At 34.3% G+C, this 21,903-nt stretch overlaps 2 protein-coding genes across 2 annotated transcripts; one reads left to right on the forward strand and one right to left on the reverse strand.

The window, feature by feature from the left end:
- Nucleotides 1–3,012: 3,012 nt before the first annotated feature.
- LOC113709718 (chlorophyll a-b binding protein 6A, chloroplastic-like) lies at nt 3,013–4,610 on the reverse strand. The gene is made up of 4 exons (XM_027232564.2): nt 4,328–4,610; nt 4,105–4,207; nt 3,478–3,766; nt 3,013–3,357 (listed from the first exon to the last, which is right to left on the reverse strand). Exons 1-4 carry the CDS (start codon nt 4,516–4,518, stop codon nt 3,206–3,208), a joined length of 735 nt encoding a protein of 244 aa, XP_027088365.1. The 5' UTR covers nt 4,519–4,610; the 3' UTR covers nt 3,013–3,205.
- A 5,827-nt stretch (nt 4,611–10,437) lies between these two features.
- LOC113710250 (uncharacterized) lies at nt 10,438–21,174 on the forward strand. The gene is made up of 16 exons (XM_027233152.2): nt 10,438–10,931; nt 12,037–12,212; nt 12,864–13,017; nt 13,273–13,325; nt 13,694–13,837; nt 13,973–14,077; nt 14,160–14,285; nt 15,223–15,420; nt 15,757–15,863; nt 15,948–16,110; nt 16,292–16,357; nt 16,622–16,715; nt 17,540–17,652; nt 18,460–18,530; nt 19,561–19,714; nt 20,340–21,174. Exons 1-16 carry the CDS (start codon nt 10,622–10,624, stop codon nt 20,775–20,777), a joined length of 2,472 nt encoding a protein of 823 aa, XP_027088953.1. The 5' UTR covers nt 10,438–10,621; the 3' UTR covers nt 20,778–21,174.
- Nucleotides 21,175–21,903: the final 729 nt, after the last annotated feature.

Raw genomic sequence — 21,903 nt, forward strand, 5'->3', positions numbered from 1 at the left:
GTTTCATTAAGTGTTATTCAAATTAAATTTTTGGAGCTCTAAACTGTATTAAAATTAACGTGAATTCTTCAAGATGCAATCTGGCAAGTTTAGTCAAAAGCTAAATATCTACTCATGGAACAAAATTGGATTTAACACCTTTGGATAATGGACAGATTTTTTTTTTTAAACGTAGCAAATTCCTCCAAATTTTAGAACTGGATGCGAAAGGATCAAAGGAAGCTAGTGTAAATTTCATCTAATCACATATATCCAATATGATGGCCACTAGCAAAAGTCATAGGTGCCAGCACAATTTGAATATGTTGGTAAGAATGGATCACTTTCTCATAAAAAATTGTGTTTTCGAATTTGACTGGCCATATAAAATCTGTATTGACGGGCAATTTATAAGAACCTTTTCAAAGACATGCTTTGACCTATGGTGGTGACCGGAGTCAAACGCGTCCAAATTTTTTCCTTCCAAAAAAAAAGAGCAAAGGTTAGAGGACAAGAAATTGTACAATGACTAATGGGCCAGAAAAGCAAAAATTCGATCTTTAGCTTTGACCCTTATGCATGTTGTCTTAAATGGTGGACCATCTCATTGGGAAATTACAGAGGCCCAACTTGCACGCTTTAAGCCCAGACTGCTTCATTTTTGTAGCCGATCCAGCTATCACAACTTGCAAAAAATGAAATTTTATTTCCGTGCAGAAGTGGTGAAAGCAGACGCAAATAAAAGCAATATTTGGTGAACTTTTCGTCATTACCTTGACATTAACCAGCACTACATTTATGGCTAGTTTGGGAGTTAAGATAGAAAAGAAAAGAAAAGAAAGGATTGGTTTAGAGAGAAGAGAGAGGAAGAGAAAAGAAACAAGTTTCTTTCAAGGTTGTTTAAGAGTTCAGGAAAGAAAAGAAAAGAATTGATTTCTTTTTGTTTGTGAGTTGAAGAGGAAGGGAAAGAAATGATTTTCTGATACTTAGTTTGCAAGTGTGTCCCTTTAATTAAATCATGATGTTACAAGCTAGAAGGGTAATATGTAGCAATTATTAAGAGTGAAAAATGTCGTCTTGGTAAGTCAACTTAAGTCACCTTCTTGCCTTCCGAATCTACCCGAAAACTTGTTACTAGCAGAAGGAGAGTCTGATCCCGCCAATTCCTTTACTTTCCTTCCGTCTGACAGCTCCCAAACTGTAAAAGGATGCAATTTCCCGTCCAATCCTTTCTTTTTTTGATCATTTCTTGCTTCCCAGACTAGGCATAAGGGCCTCTAATCTCTATTAGCCTTTTGATATTTTCAACCCTTTCATTTTTTCAACATTCCAAAAGCATTCTCGAAGGGAATAATTGAAACAAGATGTTCACAATTTTTGCAACTGATGTATCATCAAACTCTATTTGAATAACCACTAGGGTTAATCCAGTGGCTAGAGGAGGACTATTAGGATTTTCTTCACTGTCAAATTCAGAGTTTAAATCTTGATAATTGAGATGAGAAGAGCGTGGTGAGAGGTGGTAGCGTTCCAAAAAATGAAAAAAAAAAAACACTTCATTTGAATATCAAACTTCTGTTGACATAAACAGAGAAATTTTAAATTTAATCTTAGTTTGGATAAACTATACGGCAAATCCAATAGTTAGTTTTTAACCAATCTGATATTGTGTGGTCGACAAATAAGGATTTCACAATCTTATTTTAATTGTGTTAGCCTTTAACCAATCTGATGCTGTGTGTGTGTGGTCAACAAATGAGGATCTCGCAATCTTATTTTAACTGTAGCCTTGTTTGTCACTTGAGTTTTTTTATCAAGTTTACTTGCTATAAGTTTTTTAAAAACTTTAACTACAGTAATCTCAAAAAACTTGTTAAAGTTTTTAAACTATACATTTCAAAATATTCAAAAATTTATACATTTCAAAAATTTGTTTAAAAATTTCTACAGTAAATTACGGTAAAGTTTTAGATAAACACCCAAAAAACTCACTTGACAAACGTGAGATGGGCTTCACAATTTTATCTTGTTGTTGGTCCTAATTGAGATAAAATTTCTCACTTACGTGGATAATGCGATACACTACTAAATGCATTTTCCTAGCCATACTTGTAATTTAGTGTAGGTTAGGTTTAGTCACAAATACCCCTCGTAATGTTTGACAAGTAGCATATTGCCCCCTTTGATCAAACAAACCATCAAATAGGCGGCATAGTTCATATGTACGTAAGATGTGTGAAAAGACAGTCACGCCATTAGATATACTTAATGCCATGACATATTATCCTTAGAAATTGAGGTTATTATATATTTTTTTTCTATTACGAAAACAATGCAGTATCGAAGAAATGGTGGTACATACTGTAGCTGTAAATAATTGTAAAAAATACATAAAAAAATCTCTAATGAATGAAATCTTTAGATTTTTTTGATAATTTATGATATTTAAATAAATTTCATTAGAAAACACCAATATATATTTAAGCATCAAAAGCAATTATTAATGAGGACAAAGAAAGAAAATCAAAGTGAAAAGCTTTAAGTCTTATATTTTTTTGATAAGGAAGTATTACTAAAAATAGAATACTTTATTTTTAAAAAAAATAACAGTATATATTTACGAGAAACAACATCTTCAAGAGCTGGAGTTACATGTTGAAATGCTATACCACATGAAGTTGTGGAGCATGTGCCTTATTTGAGTAGGTTGTTTATCTGAGAAAAAAAAAAATTGGATACCTCTTACCTAATCTAATTATGTTTTGAGTAGGTTGTCTCCTTGGGGAAAAAAAAATAATTAGTTGGCTACATGAAATTTACGAGGGCAAATATGTCCTCAAATTTTTACAGTCAAATTTTTGTGTGCAGGAGAAATTAGTAATGTTTTCTTACTACATGGGCTATTTGCCACTCATCTAACATTACAATGGAGCAATTTGCCATTTAGCCTTTAGTATATGCCCATATTTCTCTTATTACTCTTTCTGTTCAACGATTGGAGTAAATTTACAGAAGGAATTCCTTTTGGATGAGTATTCTCAACACAGGGAAATTGGATGTATTCATGTTTGCTCTGAGAAACTGAGTGCAGCAGAAAGGTGTTGGAAGGAACTAGTACATTACATTCCATAACAGGCAGCTGGGACTCCATGAATGTCGATTAATGTTACACAGGAAAGTTTTTACAATGTGTGTGATCTAAATACTGCATCGATCATCATGTGATTCAAGGATAAATAGATCTGGGGATGATGACGTTTCCAATGTTGTTGTGCCATGGATCTGCCAAGTGACTAGCCAAGTTCTCCAGCGGTCCAGTTCCAGGGTATGCCGACTGTTGAACCGCGAATCCCACGACAGCCAACAAGGCAAGGCGGCCTAAAGATCCAAAAACAAAATGTGTATCATCAGAATATATGCGATTGGGATTGGGAGAAAGGGAAAAAAAAACAGAAAAGAAGAAATTGATGAGCAAGCATGAAGGTGTGTTGTTGTTACCATTCTTGACTTCCTTGACTTTGTACTCTGCGAATTTTGCAGGGTCCTTGGAGAAGCCCAACGGGTCAAAGGCTCCACCAGGGTACTTCTTCTTTTCTGTGTCTTTCTCAATGCTTCTCTGGTGCTCTACAAAAGCAATGGCAAGGAACTCAATGGCCAGGATGGTAGGGAGGTTGCCCCATGGAACTGGTTGCCCCAAGTAGGTTGCTTGTCCTCCTGGAATGGCTGCCCACTCTTGAGCCTGAACCCAGTTTCCCAGACCCAATGCCTCTGGTACTAGGACCCCTGGCTGCAATTCATTAAGTGATTGACAGTAATTTTACTTTTCTAATTAATCAAGAACTGGACACCCCGTACCGTACAAAGAGACTAAATGGGACAACTTTGCCTCGCGGAAAACCAATAAAAAGCAGGAAATTGATCACTTATATGTAAATGTTGCCGATGCTAGAATTTGAGGGATGGAATACACTTAAATATGTCAGTGTTAGATACATGGTATATCGCGAGTGAAGTTTAATTCGGGAGTTCCTGCCTGATAATCATTTTCCATGAATGTATGACGGGGATGAGTTGGTTAGAAGTTTGAATCCCAGAAATAAGAGAATCATGACTCATGATACATACCACAGCAAGCATGGCCCATCGGCAATGGATGAGTTCAGATTCCTTGTATCTTTCCAAGTTTTCTGGAACTTCACCAAAACGAAGTGGGTCGAAGCCGAAGTCTCTGAACAACACAACAAGATCGTAATGGTACGTCATTAATCAGTATGAAAGCTGCTTAAGAAGCCAAAAAACAAAAAAAATGTCCAAGCAGTCATCTTTCACTTGTAGTATAATTCATTACCCTGGAGCTGAGCCATCAAGGTACGGTGGCCGTGGCTCGCCGGGCATCCATTCAGCTGACATGGTGAACCTGCTGCTGGAGGAAGCACTGGTGGGCAGTGCCAGGGAGGTGGCGAACTTTGACTTGGATGATGAGAGGACTGAAGGGCTAACGGCGGCGATGCCGCAGCTCATCAATGTATTTGCTGCCATCTTCTTCAGAACTGGAGAGAATTCTGGAAAGCAAAGAAAAAATGGCAGAAGACAAAAAGATGGTTTGACAAGGAGAAGGTGTGACAACAGGGTAGCAGGACTTGGTATATGGGAGAAAGAAGGATATAGAGCGAATCCAAATGTTGATCGTTATTGGCTAAGGATACTAGATTATGCTGTGTTATTGGGCCACGTACAAGTTGTTAATCCATGGGGATATCTTATGTGGAATATCAAGTGGATAGATCTTAAAGGTAGAGATCTTATGGAGTTTTCTGTGGTGGGAGCTCTTTCCAGCCTAGAAAGATCGAGGTGGCTGTAAATGTCACCAAATGAAACTTCCAAGTGGTTAATGTAATCAGTTTTTTCAGTAGAAGACTAGAAGTATATAAAAACCATCAAAACTCAAACACTATCATCACAATCAAAATAACCATGGCTATGTAATCAGTGTTTTCAGTAGTGATCACAGCCATTTTCACATTATAAACTTATGGCAAAATGTCTCGCAGCATATACAGCTCAAGCAACTCATCAACATGTAGATTTAACGCAACATACAATTGCAAAAAAAGGTATTTTTAAATCATTCTTCAATTCCAATTATTCCCTAATTCTCTATGATTTCAACCCTTAATTTGACTATATTAGGCTCTATTTTGCGAATGAAAAAAAATAAATTATAGATGATACAGTGAGGATGAGCTAACATATTTTGTGGCTTTCAACAATAATTCTAGGGTATTTTTGACCACTTAACCCATACAAAGTGGGCAATTTAGTCATTTTATTACTTTCTTTTTTAAAGCCAATTCACAAGATTTAGGTATGATTAGTCCCGAGGGGATAAACTATATATTATTTTAGTTTGAAGAGGTAAAGTGGGATTAATCCCATAATTCAAGTAGCAAAGTGCCATTCATCCTTTAGAAAAACGTTAGGGATTTCAAAAAACGTAAAATTTTTTTGGAGTTAGTATTGAGAGAGATTGACAACCAAGCATAATTTAGTCAGTAAGATGCCATAACTTCGGTAGTAAGACGCTTTACTTATAATCGATAAGTCAAGTTATCAAAGTGATAAAATGGAAAACCACTATTGATTCTCTTAAAAAAATAAAAAAAAGGAATAAAGATGTATTTCCTACCATCTACAATTTGTCACTATTTATGTTTTAGGTGTATTTAAAAGGGTTAATTTCACATTAGTCCTGTATAGTGGTTTAAAATTTTAATTTGGTTATTTAAAGTTTTAAAATGACTCCATTTAATCCCCTTCAATTGAGAAGTCTCATTTTGATCCTCCAAAGTAGCAAGAACTATCAATTTGGTCCATCAAATTAAAAAAAAAAATCTCAATTTGGTACTTTAAACAAGAAAGTTGTTCTAATTTTGATCATTTATCATGTTTTGTTAAAGGATTAACCTTTTATATACTGACATTGTATATACAATCACCATTAGATACATGACAACTCATCTGAATTTAAAATTAAAATTGAAATTTTGCTCATGTGTCATGCATCCAATTGTAATAGTGTATGCATTGTCAGTGTATATAAAATTTACTCTTTGTTAAATACATTAATATTTTGCTTATTATAAAAGATTTAACTTCAAAAAGAGAAAAATAAGCAAAGTTTAGTTGTTCTCCAAGAAACATTCACTCATTAATCTTTTTTTTTCACGATAAATGGGTGGTCTTTAGCTACTTATTTTTATTTCAGTATGCAGCAATGTAGTAGTTTCATCTAGGGGTGGGCGCGGGTCGGGTACCCGCCCCATTCACCATTTGGCTGATCCGACCCGCATCTTGCGGGTCAGCTATTTTCTGACCCTTACCCGCCCCGCATATCAGCGAGTACCCGATTATAGGGTATCCGCTGAGATAGGGTCGGGTCAGCGGGTACCCGCCCCGCCCCATTTATCATTTATTTTTTTTTTAAAAATGATTTATACCAATTTAATTTTATATTTTACACATTCATCTAAGATTTAATAAATTTTTTTTTTCTAAAAAAAGGTTTCCCACCAAAAAACAAGCATGTGAAGAGACTATAAGATAAAGGAAAAAAATTAAAAGAATTCAAAATCAATAAAAATTTGAAATAAGTAGCACAATTTTTAATATATATGTTCCACATTAATTAAATTTTTTTCTATAAAATATAAGATCATGGCCTCTACAAATGAATATTGTAAATAAACTATTGTCTCTCACATTTGTAATGCAATTTGTTCAATAAAATTACTTATTTAGTTCTAACTTATTATTTTATAGTGTGTGTATAAAAATAAAAATAATAAAAAAATAATAAAAAAATGTATATATATGCGTGGCGGATCGGGTACCCGCAGGTTTTTAATTATGTGACCCTAACCTGCCCAACATCTTAGCGGGTGCCCGACCCTCTTTTGACCTGATTAAATAATAAAAATTGGATATCCTAATTTTTCGGATCGGATCGGATCGGATATAACGGATTTTCGGGTTAGCGGATAATTTTACCCACCCTACTTTCATCCGGACATAAAAGGAGCGTGCTAATTTGGTGAAAAAAGTTACATGTCATTTAAATCACTAAAGTTGGAAAAAACTTAAAATAGAATGACAATAAATCTTATTAGTTTTGTTTCTTTACCGTTTAATTCTTTCATAGTTATTGAACCATTAATATGAGGATAATCTTTTTATACATTGTTAGCGTATATTTTTGTTTTTTACACTTGTAGGTCTAAATCACATCACACAACATGAATTCAAAATTTAAATTCCAAATCATGTATATGTGACATATATCCAAAACTCAGTGTATACAAAGTAAATCCTTAGTATAATTCAATCTATTAGGTTTAAAAGATCAAGTTGGAACATTTTTTTTCTCAATTTGGAGAACCAATTTGAGATGTTTTTAGTTTGAGGGACTAAATTTTCGAGGAATGAAAATTATGAAATGAGACTTTTCAATGTGAATGCCAAACAGAGACGTTTTAGTTGGCGACACAATAAATGGATTAGTTGTTTTTCGGGTTGTTTTTCAAAAACTATATGAAAAATTTTTACTGTAAATGTTTTTTGGATTATTTTTAGAGGTATTTTTAAAACATATTTTTGAGTATTTTTTAGTTTATAATTTTTATAATTTTATATTTATATACATTTATGCATTTATAATACATTTATAAATATTTATAAATAAATATATTTATATAGTTATGTAAAAATATAAAAATATATTATAAATGTATTATATTATATATAATACATAATATAAATATATTTATAAATGTATAAATATATATTATTATAAATGTATAAATTATAAATGAATATTATATAAATGTATAAATTATAAATTATAATAAATGATTTTTATATTTTTATATAAATATATATTTATGCATTTATAATACATTTATAAATATTTATAAATAAATATATTTATATATTTATATAAAAATATATAAATGTATTATATTATATATAATACATAATATAAATATATTTAGAAATGTATAAGTTTATATTATTATAAATGTATAAATTATAAATGAATATTATATAAATGTATAAATTAATATATTATAAATATATATTAATATTATGTATAAATGTAAAATTAATATTATGTATATTAAATTAAATGTATAAATGTATTATATTATATATAATACATAATATAAATGTATATTATAAATATACATAAATATATATATTATGTATAAATGTATAATATATATAATTTATAATATATAATTTATATAATATATAATATTTATATAAATATCCAGGATGTTGTGTTGGCAGTCTCCAGCGAGGTAAACAGGTGGAATCTCCGCCTGCCTTTTGACCAATTTTTTGATAGGCTATCCACACCCCCAGTGCCGCTTCAGTGCAGAATTGTTCGGTGGCAGGCAGTAGGCACGGGGATAGCGACACTTAATACAGACGGATGCTCTAAGGGTAACCCGGGAGTAAGTGGCGGGGGTGGTGATCTCCGGGATTCAGAGGGTCGCTTTTTGATTGGCTATTCAGTTTGCCTGGGGGTTAGTACGAGTTTACGTGCGGAGGTATTGGCCTTGTTAGCGGGTCTTCGTCTTTGTCATTAGAGAGGATTCACACAGGTTCGAGTACAATTCGATTCGTTGGTATTGGTTGGTATATTGCAACGCCGGTTACAGTGTCCGTGGCAGATTCGAAGAGAGGTATTCCATATATGGCAGCTAGAGGAGGATTCAGGGCATTTCTCTTATTGCTTTCGCGAGACAAATACGGTGGCAGACATCCTCGCCAATGAAGGCCTCTTGCACCCTCTTGTCCAGATGAAGATTTATAACCAACCATGTATGCTCCCTCAGCTTGCGAGAGGGGCACTTAGGTTGGATAGATCAGGTTTCCCGTCTTTCCGGCTAATTAAAAGGATGCCTGCATGATGGTCATATGCTTCGTGTTACCTGTGACACGGAAAGGGAGTCTGATCAACATTATGTACTGTCTTATTTTCATCAATTGAAATAAAAAAGTTTTTTTTTAAAAAAAAAATATAAATATATTATAAATATATAAAAATATATTTTAAATAAAATAAAATATTTCTAATATGAATAAAAAAATGTATAAATATTTAATATAAATAATATACATTAACATTAATTATAAATATTATAATATTATAAATATGGTGTTTATATAATATTTCAATTTGTAATATTTATTGTATATTTCATTATATAATTATTTATATAATATATAATATAAAATTTTCAATTTGTATAATATACATAATATTGTATATATACAATATAATATATTATACATAATATACATTTATACCTTATTACATATTACGTATATTATATATTATACATAACATTATTATACATTATTATACACAATAATGTACATAATAATGAAAGTACATTAATAATGTATATATTATAATGTAATGTACATAATATATTATGTATAAATATTTATACATTTATGTATACAATATTACATATTATGTATATTATATTATATTATGTATAATATACAATATTATGTATAATATTAATATATATAAATATTTATATAATATATAATATATAAATATATACTCCCTCCGTCCCATTGAAAGTGTCATACTTTCCTTTTTTGTTTGTCCCAAAATATATGTCATATACCCAAAATGGAAAACAAAATTTCTCTTGTTTCAATTTTTACCCTTCAAGATTTCCTCGTTCTTTACTTTTATTAGTGGGTCCCTTGATTTTCATTTGCTGTTAACAAAAGTTGCAAGACATTCGTGAGATACACACAAGGCTTGAAGTGATGCGTGAATATCACTCTCGTTGGCAGATTGGACTTCTTGTAGGTAACTTTGGGCTCACACGTCATTCATGTCTCCTTAACCACTAATAACCATACATTCTTGTTTCAAACCGTGATTTTGAAGTGGCAAAATCGGAAAACAAAGCTGAAACTTGGTACTGTACATAAAAAATTCAACTCCCAAAGCACGACAAAGTTTTTGGGACGAAGGGAGTAATATATAATATATAATTTTTAATTTGTATATTTCAATTTATATTAATATAATATATATATATAATATACATAATTGAAATATACAAATTAAAATATACATATTATGTATATTTGGAGTTGTTTTTGATATAATGTTTGGATATGGGTGTTTTTGAAATACACATTTGCTATAACATTTGAAATGTGAAAAATAATTTTTAAAAAACAGAGGCAAAAACAAGGAATCCAAACGGACCAAAAGATATTGCACTCTAGAGGACCGTATTGAAATTTAAAAATTAACCCATTGCGGATCCCTCAATCCAAATCCGGGTAAAGCCATAAAAGGTAATGTAGAAAAGAGAAATACGTAAAGATGACTGGACTAAAAAGACAAATACATGGGATAGCGACAGTCATCACAGGTAGCTCTAGCTCCCGATACATACAGCTAACTACTCTTTTACTCTCCAGCGAATGCCTGCTCGCCATTCATTCATTGCCTTCTCATTTCTACTGTCATCTCCTGTCTTGTTACTGCAAATCTGGGTGATTCAATCCCCTTTTCTTTCGCTGTGAATTGCGAGGCACTGAAATGGCCTTCGCTTCTGCACTCCAGCCCATATTTTGCTCTGGTAATTATGCCGCAAAACCCATCAAGGACAAGCTAAAAGCTGGTGGTTCTGGTGGAGGAGGTGCTGTTGGAAACGTTGTGGAGGTGGTGAAAAAGGATTTTGAGTTTCTGAGGAAGGGATTTAGTAAAGGTGTGGAATGGGCTAATACTACTCTTCACCTTCCCAAGATTGCAAAATCAATTGATGACTTCATCTGGCTCCGTCATGTTGAAGACCCACGTGTTGTTTCTCCACTCAGGACTCCTTCTTGGCCTCAGCCTTATTATCCAGGTCTAGTTTTCTTAATTCCATACTGATAAAGTGGTAATTGATTAATTCTGTGTTTTTTGGTTTAGCAATTTTGTTACTTTTGTCAAGTTGAATTTTAGTTATTAAACTTTTTATCTTTTACCAATGATCATCATTAGCAAACTCTTTTTTTATGGTTTAAATTGATGATAATGAGATTGGCTAGGTAATTTATGAGAGCTTTTAATCTACATAAGCAGGTTCAAGTTTTAAGTTGTAACTTATCACAGTTCGCTCAGTGAAGTATTGAAAAGCATAAGAAATGTTAAAATTGACACTGAACCTTATGGTGTTAAAACTAACAATTAGCAGCATTATGGTTTTGAAGAATGTTCAGTTTGTCGAATTTTATATTCTAGCAACTGGGTTTTCAATCAAGATTTATCCATTAGAAGCATTACTAAAGGATGAGAATCAGTTTAGTCGTCAAACATTTCTTTCTAAGGTATGGGTTTTGCCCTAGAATCAAATGCCACCTGTGTGCTTGGGCTTGTTGAGAAACTCTACATATTTTTTATTTCTATTTAGGTGAGAGTTGTACATAGGCCATGTTTCAGGATAAACTTGATTCTTGATGGGGGAAAATTGTCAACGATTGAATGAATTTTTCATTCGACGGGGAGCATTTGAAGAAATTAAGAGTCCCACGACTCACTTTTACCTGAAGTTTTTGACAAATAGCACTTCCCAGTTTAGGTCAGCGGACATCATATGGGAATGGAATGGACAGTGAACAAGTGGGATATCTAATTTGAAGCAGTGGGAGTACTAAGATGGCGCTTGTGTCCAATCCTGTTTAAGGTGCACTACGTTGTGGCTGTTGCTTGTAACCTTGCAACAAGGCATCCAAATGATGGAGCAACACTTTGTAAAACTTTAATCAGCTAGAAGATGGCTAATGCTCAATGTTACGACTAGCAATTGTTGACGTGTGTTAAGACCTTTGGCTGACTGACTTTAGCTAATGTTAACCTGCCCTTTCATGATAACATTGAAAGGATCGTGTGGTTGATATGCATGTGAAAGTTAATATTGCTGAACTTGTTTCTTAGTTAATTGACTTTGGGCATTTGATATATTCCAACAGAGCTTTCTGGAATTGATTTACTTGTTGCTGATCTTCAAGCACTGGAGGCATATATTAGCTATTTCTACTATCTATCCAAGTTATGGACGAAGCCATTGCCCGAGTCATATGATCCTCAAGAAGTAGCTGACTATTTTATGTTGAGGCCTCATGTAGTTGCCCTCCGTCTTCTGGAGGTACTTTGCATGTCCTATTGAATTGTTTAGTTTTGATTTTTTGTTCTTTCACAGTTGCAAGTATTCTGATTTCAACCTAATTGTTTTGTTGAGGATGCCTGATGTGTCTCAGATTTTGTATTGGTTGCTTCTGACAACCATATGTAGTTGCCATAATAATCTTGAAAAATCTTGCATTGGAGCTTAAAATAATTCATTTCTTGAACACTTGAATTGTCTTATTTTCTCCAGTTGGAGGACTCTTGACCTTAACTTTGAGATTACCCTGAAATAAGAATGCATGATCTCTTATTGCACTTTCCCACGTTTAAAATGGTGTGTATCTAATATTATACAACCTTTTGAAGGGAGAAGACAAATATATGGGTGCTCTATCACTTTCATAGTTGAAGCTGTCTAAATGCTGGAAATCAATGAAATGCAAATATTTTGACAACAGTCACTTAAGGACCTTGAATTCTTCAACTTTGTGAATGTTTCCTTGCAATCTGCTAGCATTTTTAGTTTCGTGATGGATGTTGAATGGTTTATCTTTCAGCATGAGAATCCCTGTTGAAAGATTTTCCAGCTGACCACTACGGGTTTCATTATAATTGTACTACAAGCTATTTTGTTGAACTTCTTCCTCATTGCGCTGATATCTTATTTAAGGTGTTTGCTGCCTTTTCTTCTGCTGCAATAAGAATGCGAATCTCAGGGATCGGTTCTTCCAAACGCAATGTTGCTGATAAGGATATATCCCAGTACAGTTTTGGAATATTGTTAAAGGAAACAATGCTAAATTTGGGCCCTACATTTATAAAAAGTAAGCATACCATTTACTCTGAGCCCACAAATTTGTTAATATACGCTTTGTTTTTTCTTTTTGATTTATGTGTTGACAACATAACTAAAACATAAGCAAAGGTCAAAGGGCAACATAATCACAAGTTTATGTGTATAACTGCTTTCTTTTGTTTACTAGCATTCTTCTGCAGAATTGTAAGTTTTGTAAATTTGTGTAAATAATTTAGTTGAGAGATGCAGAGCTCTTTACTTTATTCATTTGCTTGTTGTGCAGTTGGTCAGTCCCTGTCCACAAGACCGGATATCATTGGGACTGAGATCTCCAAGGTTTCATGTTATTCTTTAAATTATAGAATCCATTTGTTAGAACCTATTTGAAATTCTCATATTTGATTTGTATCTTCGTGTATGATTTGTTCTGAGAGCAGAAGTTTGAATGATATTTATATGAAGCACTCATATAAAACAGGATGCATAGCCTCCATGGTGGAAGGCTGTCATTCATTGAGTGTGTTTGGATAGAAGATTATCTGGAAAAATTCTTTGGAATAACACTAGCACTTATTGTGATGTGATGTATGTGAGATAAAAAGACAGTTGGAAAAGTAAAAACATAATTGAAAAATGTCAATGTTTTGAAGATTTTATGAGCGTCTGTTTCATGTTTGACTTTAGGGTCGAAATCATGATTGCAGGCTTTGTCTGAGCTGCACGAGAATATCCCCTCTTTTCCCAAGGTTGTTGCTTTCAAGATCATTGAAGAAGAACTGGGTTCTCCTGTGGGAAAATTCTTTAGCTATATTTCAGAGGAACCAGTTGCTGCAGCTTCATTTGGTCAGGTAGTTCATTTACTTATGAAAGTGATTGTTTTTAGTACTATCTGGAAATAGTAATTGGACATAGGCTTTCCCCTGTTCTTATATTTTGTCATTTTGTGTGTTTTTCTCATGTATTGGGTTTGACTTCCATTTTAGGTCTATAGAGCTAGGACTGTTGATGGTTTTGATGTTGCTGTGAAAGTCCAGCGCCCTAACCTACATCATGTGGTTGTTCGAGATATTTACATTCTTCGGCTCGGGGTTAGTTTAAATTCTGTTTGTGGAAAATACTTTATGAACTCAAGCAGTTTTGCCTAAATAATTTTTTAGACAATTATCTCAGCTGGGGCTATTGAAAGAAATAGCAAAAAGGAAGAGTGACCCCAGGCTTTATGCTGATGAACTGGGAAAAGGCTTAGTTGGGGAGTTAGATTACACCTTGGAGGCTGCCAATGCAGAGAAATTTATGGTACAAATTTTCTTCTATGCTTATAAGTATTTTCTCCTTACAGGATTCTTTTACAATGACTGTATACACTGTCCCAGTTGGATGCATGACACATTTGCAAAATTTGGGTTTCAAATTTAAATTTAGATTATGTGTTATGCATTCGATGGTGAAAGTGTATACACTGTTAGTGTATAGAAGATTAATTCAAAGAAAAAAGAACAAGGAAGCTTAGACTTAGTTGATGGCTATTTTAGTCAGCTGAAGTGTTTGGAATTTTCTCTGCACATTAGGCTTTAATTACTGTAATTGGCTAACAAATGATTATCGCTTAAATCATTTTATGACCTTTTATCAACATATTGAAATTTGAAAATCTCCAAATTTGCTGCCACCATATTGTTCCAGAAACAGACTTGTGGCTGACAGTCCCTTTTTACTTGTGAATGTCAAACTGACGGTGCAGGGATCATGATGAGATTAGCCTGGAAGTTGGCAGGTAGTATACTGCTGCTGCCAGACGTCACTTCCTCTTTTGTGCTGTGGCACAACTATCCCTTCCTTCATCTCTATATAGTTGTTTGGAACCAAGTAAACTTCTGTGAATCAGTCTTCATATTTTATCACTTCTTTTGGATACTCCTTTAAATATCATGATGGGTTGTGGAATTATGCAAAATTTGTCGAATAGAGTGGCCATTGCTCTCGTTGTTTCTTCTGTGCTTCTTTACAGTTCGAACTTAGCCTGACATCTAAATCTTGTCAAAAGAAAGTAAAAAGAGATAATATCTGCCTCATGCTGGCAAAATAGTGTTGTATGAAACAAATTGACATACTTGAAGAAAGAAAAATCATGTGTTTTTATTGTTTCTTTGTGTGATGAGTCATTTGAAGAATCTGCTTTTTACCTACCAAAGGTTCAAAATCTTACAATCTAATTCCTTCTTGGTTACTGCAGGAAGCACATTCTCGGTATCCTTTTATATGTGTTCCAAAAATTTTCCGACATCTTAGCCGGAAAAAGATTCTGACCTTGGAATGGATGGTTGGTGATAATCCACGCGATTTACTTTTCCTCTCTACTGAATCACTTGACCAGCACCCTGGATTAACAGAGAGGCGGCAAAATGAAGCAAAAAGACGTCTTCTTGACTTGGTATGCAATCTGCATTCTGGCTTGTATGCATCAATGGATTATGAGTTATGTATTTGGCAGTCCACAAATTAATCATTCATTCTCAAAGCTGCTTGATCTTACACAACATAGCAAGAATAAAACTTACGTGTGTATACTAGAATTTATATATCTGCTAGAGAATTAGGTATTGTAGAGGTAATCCAACCTTTTGCTGTTGAGCTTGTGATGACCTGTAATGGGAGAAAGGCGCAAACACTGTCGCTTTCTTGTGTTGGCCATATGCACTATTGTTAATGAAATATCTTGTTCTTAATACTGTGTTTATCATAGATTTTTGTGCTTTACCTATTTTAGGTTAATAAAGGAGTGGAAGCATCACTAATTCAACTCCTTGAGACTGGGTTATTGCATGCTGACCCCCACCCGGGCAACTTGCGCTACACATCATCTGGGCAAATTGGGTATGATTAATTGGCTATCTTGTTACTTAATTGAAGGAAGGTCTGATTTACATATGGTTCTTCTTTGCTTCTGTTTTATGTTAGGTTTCTTGATTTTGGGTTGCTTTGCCAGATGGAAAAGAAACATCAATTTGCCATGCTTGCATCCATAGTGCATATAGTTTATGGAGATTGGGCATCTCTTGTGCAGGCACTAATTCAAATGGATGTTGTACGGCCAGGAACTAATGTTCTGCGTGTTACCATGGTAATATATGGTGTACAATAAGCAATAGCTGATCCATTTATTTTCTCTTATTCATGCTTTACATGAAATCCTTTAAATCATTTTCCAATGAATTGGCTTTATTTTCATCTTGTCTTTTTCTGCTTATTGCTCAAGTAATTTTCGTCTGTGGATCTACTTTTTTGGTGGAAAAATGATTCAGGACTTGGAAGATGCCTTGGGAGAGGTGGAACTTAACCGGGGAATCCCCAACGTCAAGTTTAGTCGGGTGAGAACTGTAATATGGTGACTTATTCTTGGGGTGACCAAAATTTGACAAAAGATTTCTGAACATGTTGAGTTTGTAACAGTACACTCTCAGTTTCTTTTGCAAACATATCCTTAGGAAGGATGAAGCTCTATCACTCTCTCTTACCCCATTGAAACTTTATTTTTAGAATATAATAGACATTTGAAAAATGGAATCTAAATCTTGGTTGTTCTCTTCCATTTCTTCCATAACTGGTTGCTGACATTGACATTTGTGATCTAGGTTCTTGGTAAAATATGGTCTGTGGCACTGAAGTATCATTTTCGCATGCCACCATACTACACTCTGCTTCTGCGGTCTTTGGCTTCACTAGAAGGTAGACTACCATGTCATGTTTCTTTTGTCAACCCTTTGACTTTAGCAGTGTCAACTTTACGGAATTCTGCTAACTTTTCCTTTAAAAACAATGACCTGTTGGAAAGCTTAATCTGAGGCTATTATGTAGAGTAATGTGCATGGTGTTTTATTATCCATCTGTCTCTTTATCTGTTTTTTATTATTGCCCCTTTCGCACATTCTCAATACAGCATCACTTTTCAAAAAACTAGGACTAAGGGCCTTGCTTAACCAGTGCCACAAGGTTACTCATCAGACAAATTCTATCTGGAAATACCTGGTATAAAATTTTTGTTGGCCAAAATGTCGAAAAGGTTGGTACTATATTTTCTGGTAGATTGCCCATGGTATTGTAACACAGAACCAGAGTTATGTATCAAGTGGTTGGTTCTTTTCCTTATGGCCTTCATTTTCTGGGGTTGTGGAGTGTATTCCAAAAATGGATACTAGATAAGTGTCAGGAAGTCTCTGTCTAGGCACACATGACCTGGTTTGATTTGCTAGTAAATGAAATGACTGCTAGTGGTAGAATTGTCGATAAAGCATATTTGGCCTCAAATGAACACATCCTTCTTTTTTTTTGCTGGATTTTAGATTCTTAAGTGCAAAGAAGTATTTCGATAGGATTGTTTTTCTATCTTTCTTTGCATATATACCTGTTATGGTTGTGATTTCAATTCTCATGTTTGTCATCCATAAACTGGAACTGCATTTGACAGCTTTCTACAAGCTGCGAATACTATATTATGAAAATTGCCTCTTTTTGAAACATGTATTTACCTTCCTTTTGGTCATATATTGCAGGATTGGCAGTTGCTGCAGATCCAAATTTTAAGACATTTGAGGCTGCATATCCCTATGTTGTCCGTAAACTTCTCACTGATAATTCAGCTTCCTCGGGGAGAATTCTGCACTCGGTACATATATAAATTATAACACTGCCATCATTGTACTGGGTTTTCTGGTTGCACAAAATTGTCTTTCAAATATCTGCAGCTTATATTTATCATGTTTAAGCCCATTATCTGAGAGTTAGTTGTCGTGGAAAGTGAATTAAGGGGATGTCTTTGCTACTTGTGAATTCAGAGTGGGGGCTAAATGTACTTGCTACCTGCACTTCTTTTGTCATATAGATCTTCTAGTTAATTTGAACTGCAGAAAGTTTCCTTTAAATAAAACTTCCATTCTATCCTGCTTTATATCTTAGAGTTGGAAACTTCACTTATCGATGCACAATCATCCTCTGGAACCACTAGAAATTAGTGATATGTGACTGTAACTTTATCTGATGAACAGCCTGAAAAACGCACAGAGATCCCTGAAAACCTGGTTTGCTACATCCTTGACCCTCGAACTTTCAGCTCTTTCGTAGCCCATGATATACCTATTCGGTCAAATATTCCCTTGTCTGCATTTAGGACTAACCTAGATCAAGATATAAAGTTAATTTCTGCAGTTGAACTTCACAAGTCATATTACTCAGTTTACTCTAATTTTGGGCCTATACTTGTTTCATTAAAATCAGCTGAAGTGATTGTGTGTGTGTTTTTGTAAATCTAAAAGCTATATCCATTCAATTGTTTCATTGTGTATGTTAGGTAGTAATCTTCCACCCTCCCTCCTTCTCGGATTTTATGTGAACTACTAGCTGGACATCAAGATACTACTACTAATTTTGGTAGATCTGTCTTGATTTTTTTTAAATTTTTTGTGTCCCTTGATAGGTTGTGTTCAACAGGAAAAAGGAATTTCAATGGAAAAAGCTTGCTCTTTTCTTAAGAGTTGGAGCTGCAAGGTATACTGACTAGTGTCTTTCTTTGATTCATTAACAGTGGAGCAAACTTTCTCTATATGGTTCAAGCTTCTATTACTTAAATCTGCACATTTTGCATGATACATTCTCTGACTTTGCTTTTTGGCCTCTTGGTCTCTCCAGTTTTTCTTCTTACATATTCCAAAGTAAACATGAAAACATTATTGTGGAGGGTGCTTTTGAAGGATTGCTGATTCATAAGCCATTCTTATCAAATGTAATATTTCAATTCAAAATTTTTTTTTTTAAATGTGCTTCTCTGTCATGTTTTCAAAGATTCAACAAAAATATCTCTCTCTTATTGGCTATTAGTATAGATAGAAGACATTGCAGTAATTGCTTTTGCTTACTATGATACACAAGAGACCCATCTTGTTTATGAAATTTTATTGATTCACTAGTCAATTTTGTAAAGTTCTCTTTAATATTACAACTCCTATCCTCTCTAAAGTGTTTAGAAGGTTCATCTGGAACTACAATTAGTCTTTTGTGCTGAATTTGCATTGGAGTGTTTATGTCAGAATATATGAAATCTGATAAGTTTGAACGAGGACACCATATTTTATTAACAAATGGTCATGTTTTTATAATTATGGTGAACCTTAAGGAAGGTAGCTGTCAGTTGTCCAAACAACTTATATTACCCAACTCAGGAAACTTCCAATTGACAGATGGTAAGCATTAGCCCAGTCCTTTCTGATTATGACATCTGTTTCCATTCTCATCTGTCATTCTGGTGCAACGCATTGGGTTTGAAGTACCCATCAACCCAAAATTAATTAGTCATCTAGCAGAGAGATTTTGATTCCTGAAGAACCACTCTACAGCAGTCCTTTTCTGCCTCCAAGTCCTGAGATTGAAAAGGACACGGTTCCAAAATTGGCGGTCTGATAATTGACTTTTAGGTCTTTGCCTTCTTTGATATTTATGAGGATGTCTTATCTATATGTTATTGCCTTCTTTTCATCACTTTTTTGGTGGATTTGAAATCAAGTTTCTTGCCTCTGTCCAGAAAAGGATTGCACCTGGTGGCGGCATCAAAGTCTGAAACATCTCGTGACCCTTCTTCAATTGGAGTCTCTGGTGAACATGATGTAGCAAACCTGATTTTGAGACTCTTACCTTCAAAGGATGGCTATGTGCTTAGAAGACTCCTAATGACTGCAGTAAGTATCGTTCAGCTTCAAGCTTCTTCTTCACAAATATCTCCTCAATGTTTGCATTGTCATTGGCTGGTTAAATATCACTCTTATCTTCATGGTAATCTTGTGAAGGCAATTAAAGATGCGTTAAGTAGGGTAGAAGGATGAGCATAATCCATTTGCATTGTAGTTCTTGATTTTTTATCTCATTTTGGTTTACACCAATTTATTCTGTTCAAACTTCTATAATTCTTGAACTAATCAAATGATATGAAAATCAGCTATTTTTCCAGCTAAGTTCAAGTTTGTTAATTTGAAACATATTTGTTACTTGGGATAGAGTGAAAGGAGTGCAGTAACTTGTTTGAGGTAGAAGATTCTGACTTGTTGGTTTTCTTTGGTCAACCAACTGTAATTGTTGAATCAAAAGGTGTTTGCTGTAATAAAAATAAACGCACGAAACTCTCTTGAACAACATTGTTGACTGTCGAACAATTTGATGGCAGATGCAAGTATGAAGTTTTAACTTGGGTTTGTTACTGGGGAATAATAGTTGTCATATTCTGAGCTAGCCTTCCCTTTTGTGTGACCTTGTCGTTTATGCCATCTAACCTTTAACTTGAGCTTGATTCTGCATTTCAACACACAGAATGGAACTTCATTAGTCAGAGCTATGGTGTCAAAGGAGGCAAATTCCATGCGTCAGCAATTTTGTAGAGTCATCGCAGATATACTTTATCAGTGGATAAGCAGGGTTTTAGGGAATGGTGTTCAGGTTGTACAATTTAGTCCCCAAGTGCAGTTGGGTAGAGGCGCTAGCAACATTGAGATAGATTCATCTTCTAGAATAACACCAATGATTGATTATGAGTCCCTTTTAAGAGATCGACGGATAAAAATTATTTTGTTCAAGATACTAGATTCTGCAAGGAAGGATCCAATATTGATGCTTAGGTTCTACTGGACTTCATTTATTATGTTGGTCACAGCATCTGCAATGGCATGTCATCGGGTGTTGGTTACCCTCTTTGAAGCCAGTTTGGCTCATATATCTCTTGCCCCTAAGAGAATTGCTGTCGGCGTATGATTTTCCAATGGCCTCAAGGGGTCCTGACATCGATCGAGGTAATTTTTCAGACGAGGGTTGAGGTGGATAGAAGCAGTTCTGTTGGAAATGGTTCATCTTTGAGGAGCTAACACGAGTTAAAGTGGTACTGTATACTTGTTATTACACCTGGGCACCTGCATAACCTATGAATGGAGGCGATCGAGCTGCTTACTCTTCAGTTGTATTTGAGAGTTATATGACGTGTTTGTATGGGTGTCTGCAATTTGTCAGGCAACAGAGGCCGACTGTTCATGCTGTTTAGTTGTAACATAGCAGACGTTGTATATTCTGTATAGTTTCAGGAGATTTAACAGTGTAAAAGAGTGAGAAATCACCATATTGGTTTAGAGTGCTTAATTGTTCTTGCATTTACCAATTTCTATTTCCTCCGTGATTGACCTCTTTCCAGTTTGAGCATGGATCTTTTGGTCCATTGAGAATTGAGACAAGACAGCCAGCTAATTTTAGTGCCTTTGTTATCCAGTCTGAACTTGGATCTTAACTTGCTTCTTTAGGCCGAATTGATCACACTATCACTTGAGCATAAGCATTCTTTAACGATGTGAAAAAACATTTCTAGTTACCTGCAATGGTTTTTTTTTTTTTTTTTTTAGCTTAACGGCACATCTAGCCTAGCCTATCCTACTCCTACTCCTAAGGGGAGGGGAAACCTACTCTATGGGGTGGCCCAACCTGCAATGGTTAAAAAGATGGGAAAATCGTTCAAAACGTCTCTAATATTTTATAAGATGACTTTTTTCGTCTCTCACTTTTAAAAGTGTAAGTTTACGTCCCTTACAATTCACATTGATCAAATTTGGTCTCCACCTAGGTTTCTGACTAGTTTTTGGTCGGAATTTACCACGTGACTTGCATGTGATCATTTTTTAAGGGCAAAATTGTCAAATCGAATTTTTATATAATCTGATTCATAGTCCCTCACATTTCACAAAATAAATTTTTTTGTCTCTAACATTTTACAAAATGAATTGTTTCGTTCCTCACATTTCAAAAAATGAATTTTTCCATCCCTCACATTTTTCAAAATGAATTTTTTCATCCCTCATTGATCATGTGTATGAATAACTTTTTTTCTATAAACCCA

This window comes from Coffea arabica, chromosome 9e (genome assembly GCF_036785885.1).
Source record: "Coffea arabica cultivar ET-39 chromosome 9e, Coffea Arabica ET-39 HiFi, whole genome shotgun sequence".
NCBI classification, from domain to species: domain Eukaryota; kingdom Viridiplantae; phylum Streptophyta; class Magnoliopsida; order Gentianales; family Rubiaceae; genus Coffea; species Coffea arabica.

Coding starts and splice junctions, on each gene's coding strand:
- LOC113710250 (XM_027233152.2), top strand. CDS start 10,622: ATGGCCTTCGCTTCTGCACTCCAGCCCATATTTTGCTCTGGTAATTAT. Junction 14,078..14,159: donor TTTACATTCTTCGGCTCGGG/GTTAGTTTAAAT, acceptor CAATTATCTCAG/CTGGGGCTATTGAAAGAAAT. Junction 17,653..18,459: donor CGGGGAGAATTCTGCACTCG/GTACATATATAA, acceptor GTCCCTTGATAG/GTTGTGTTCAACAGGAAAAA.
- LOC113709718 (XM_027232564.2), bottom strand. CDS start 4,518: ATGGCAGCAAATACATTGATGAGCTGCGGCATCGCCGCCGTTAGCCCT. Junction 4,208..4,327: donor CTTGATGGCTCAGCTCCAGG/GTAATGAATTAT, acceptor TGTGTTGTTCAG/AGACTTCGGCTTCGACCCAC. Junction 3,767..4,104: donor GATGGGCCATGCTTGCTGTG/GTATGTATCATG, acceptor AATGAATTGCAG/CCAGGGGTCCTAGTACCAGA.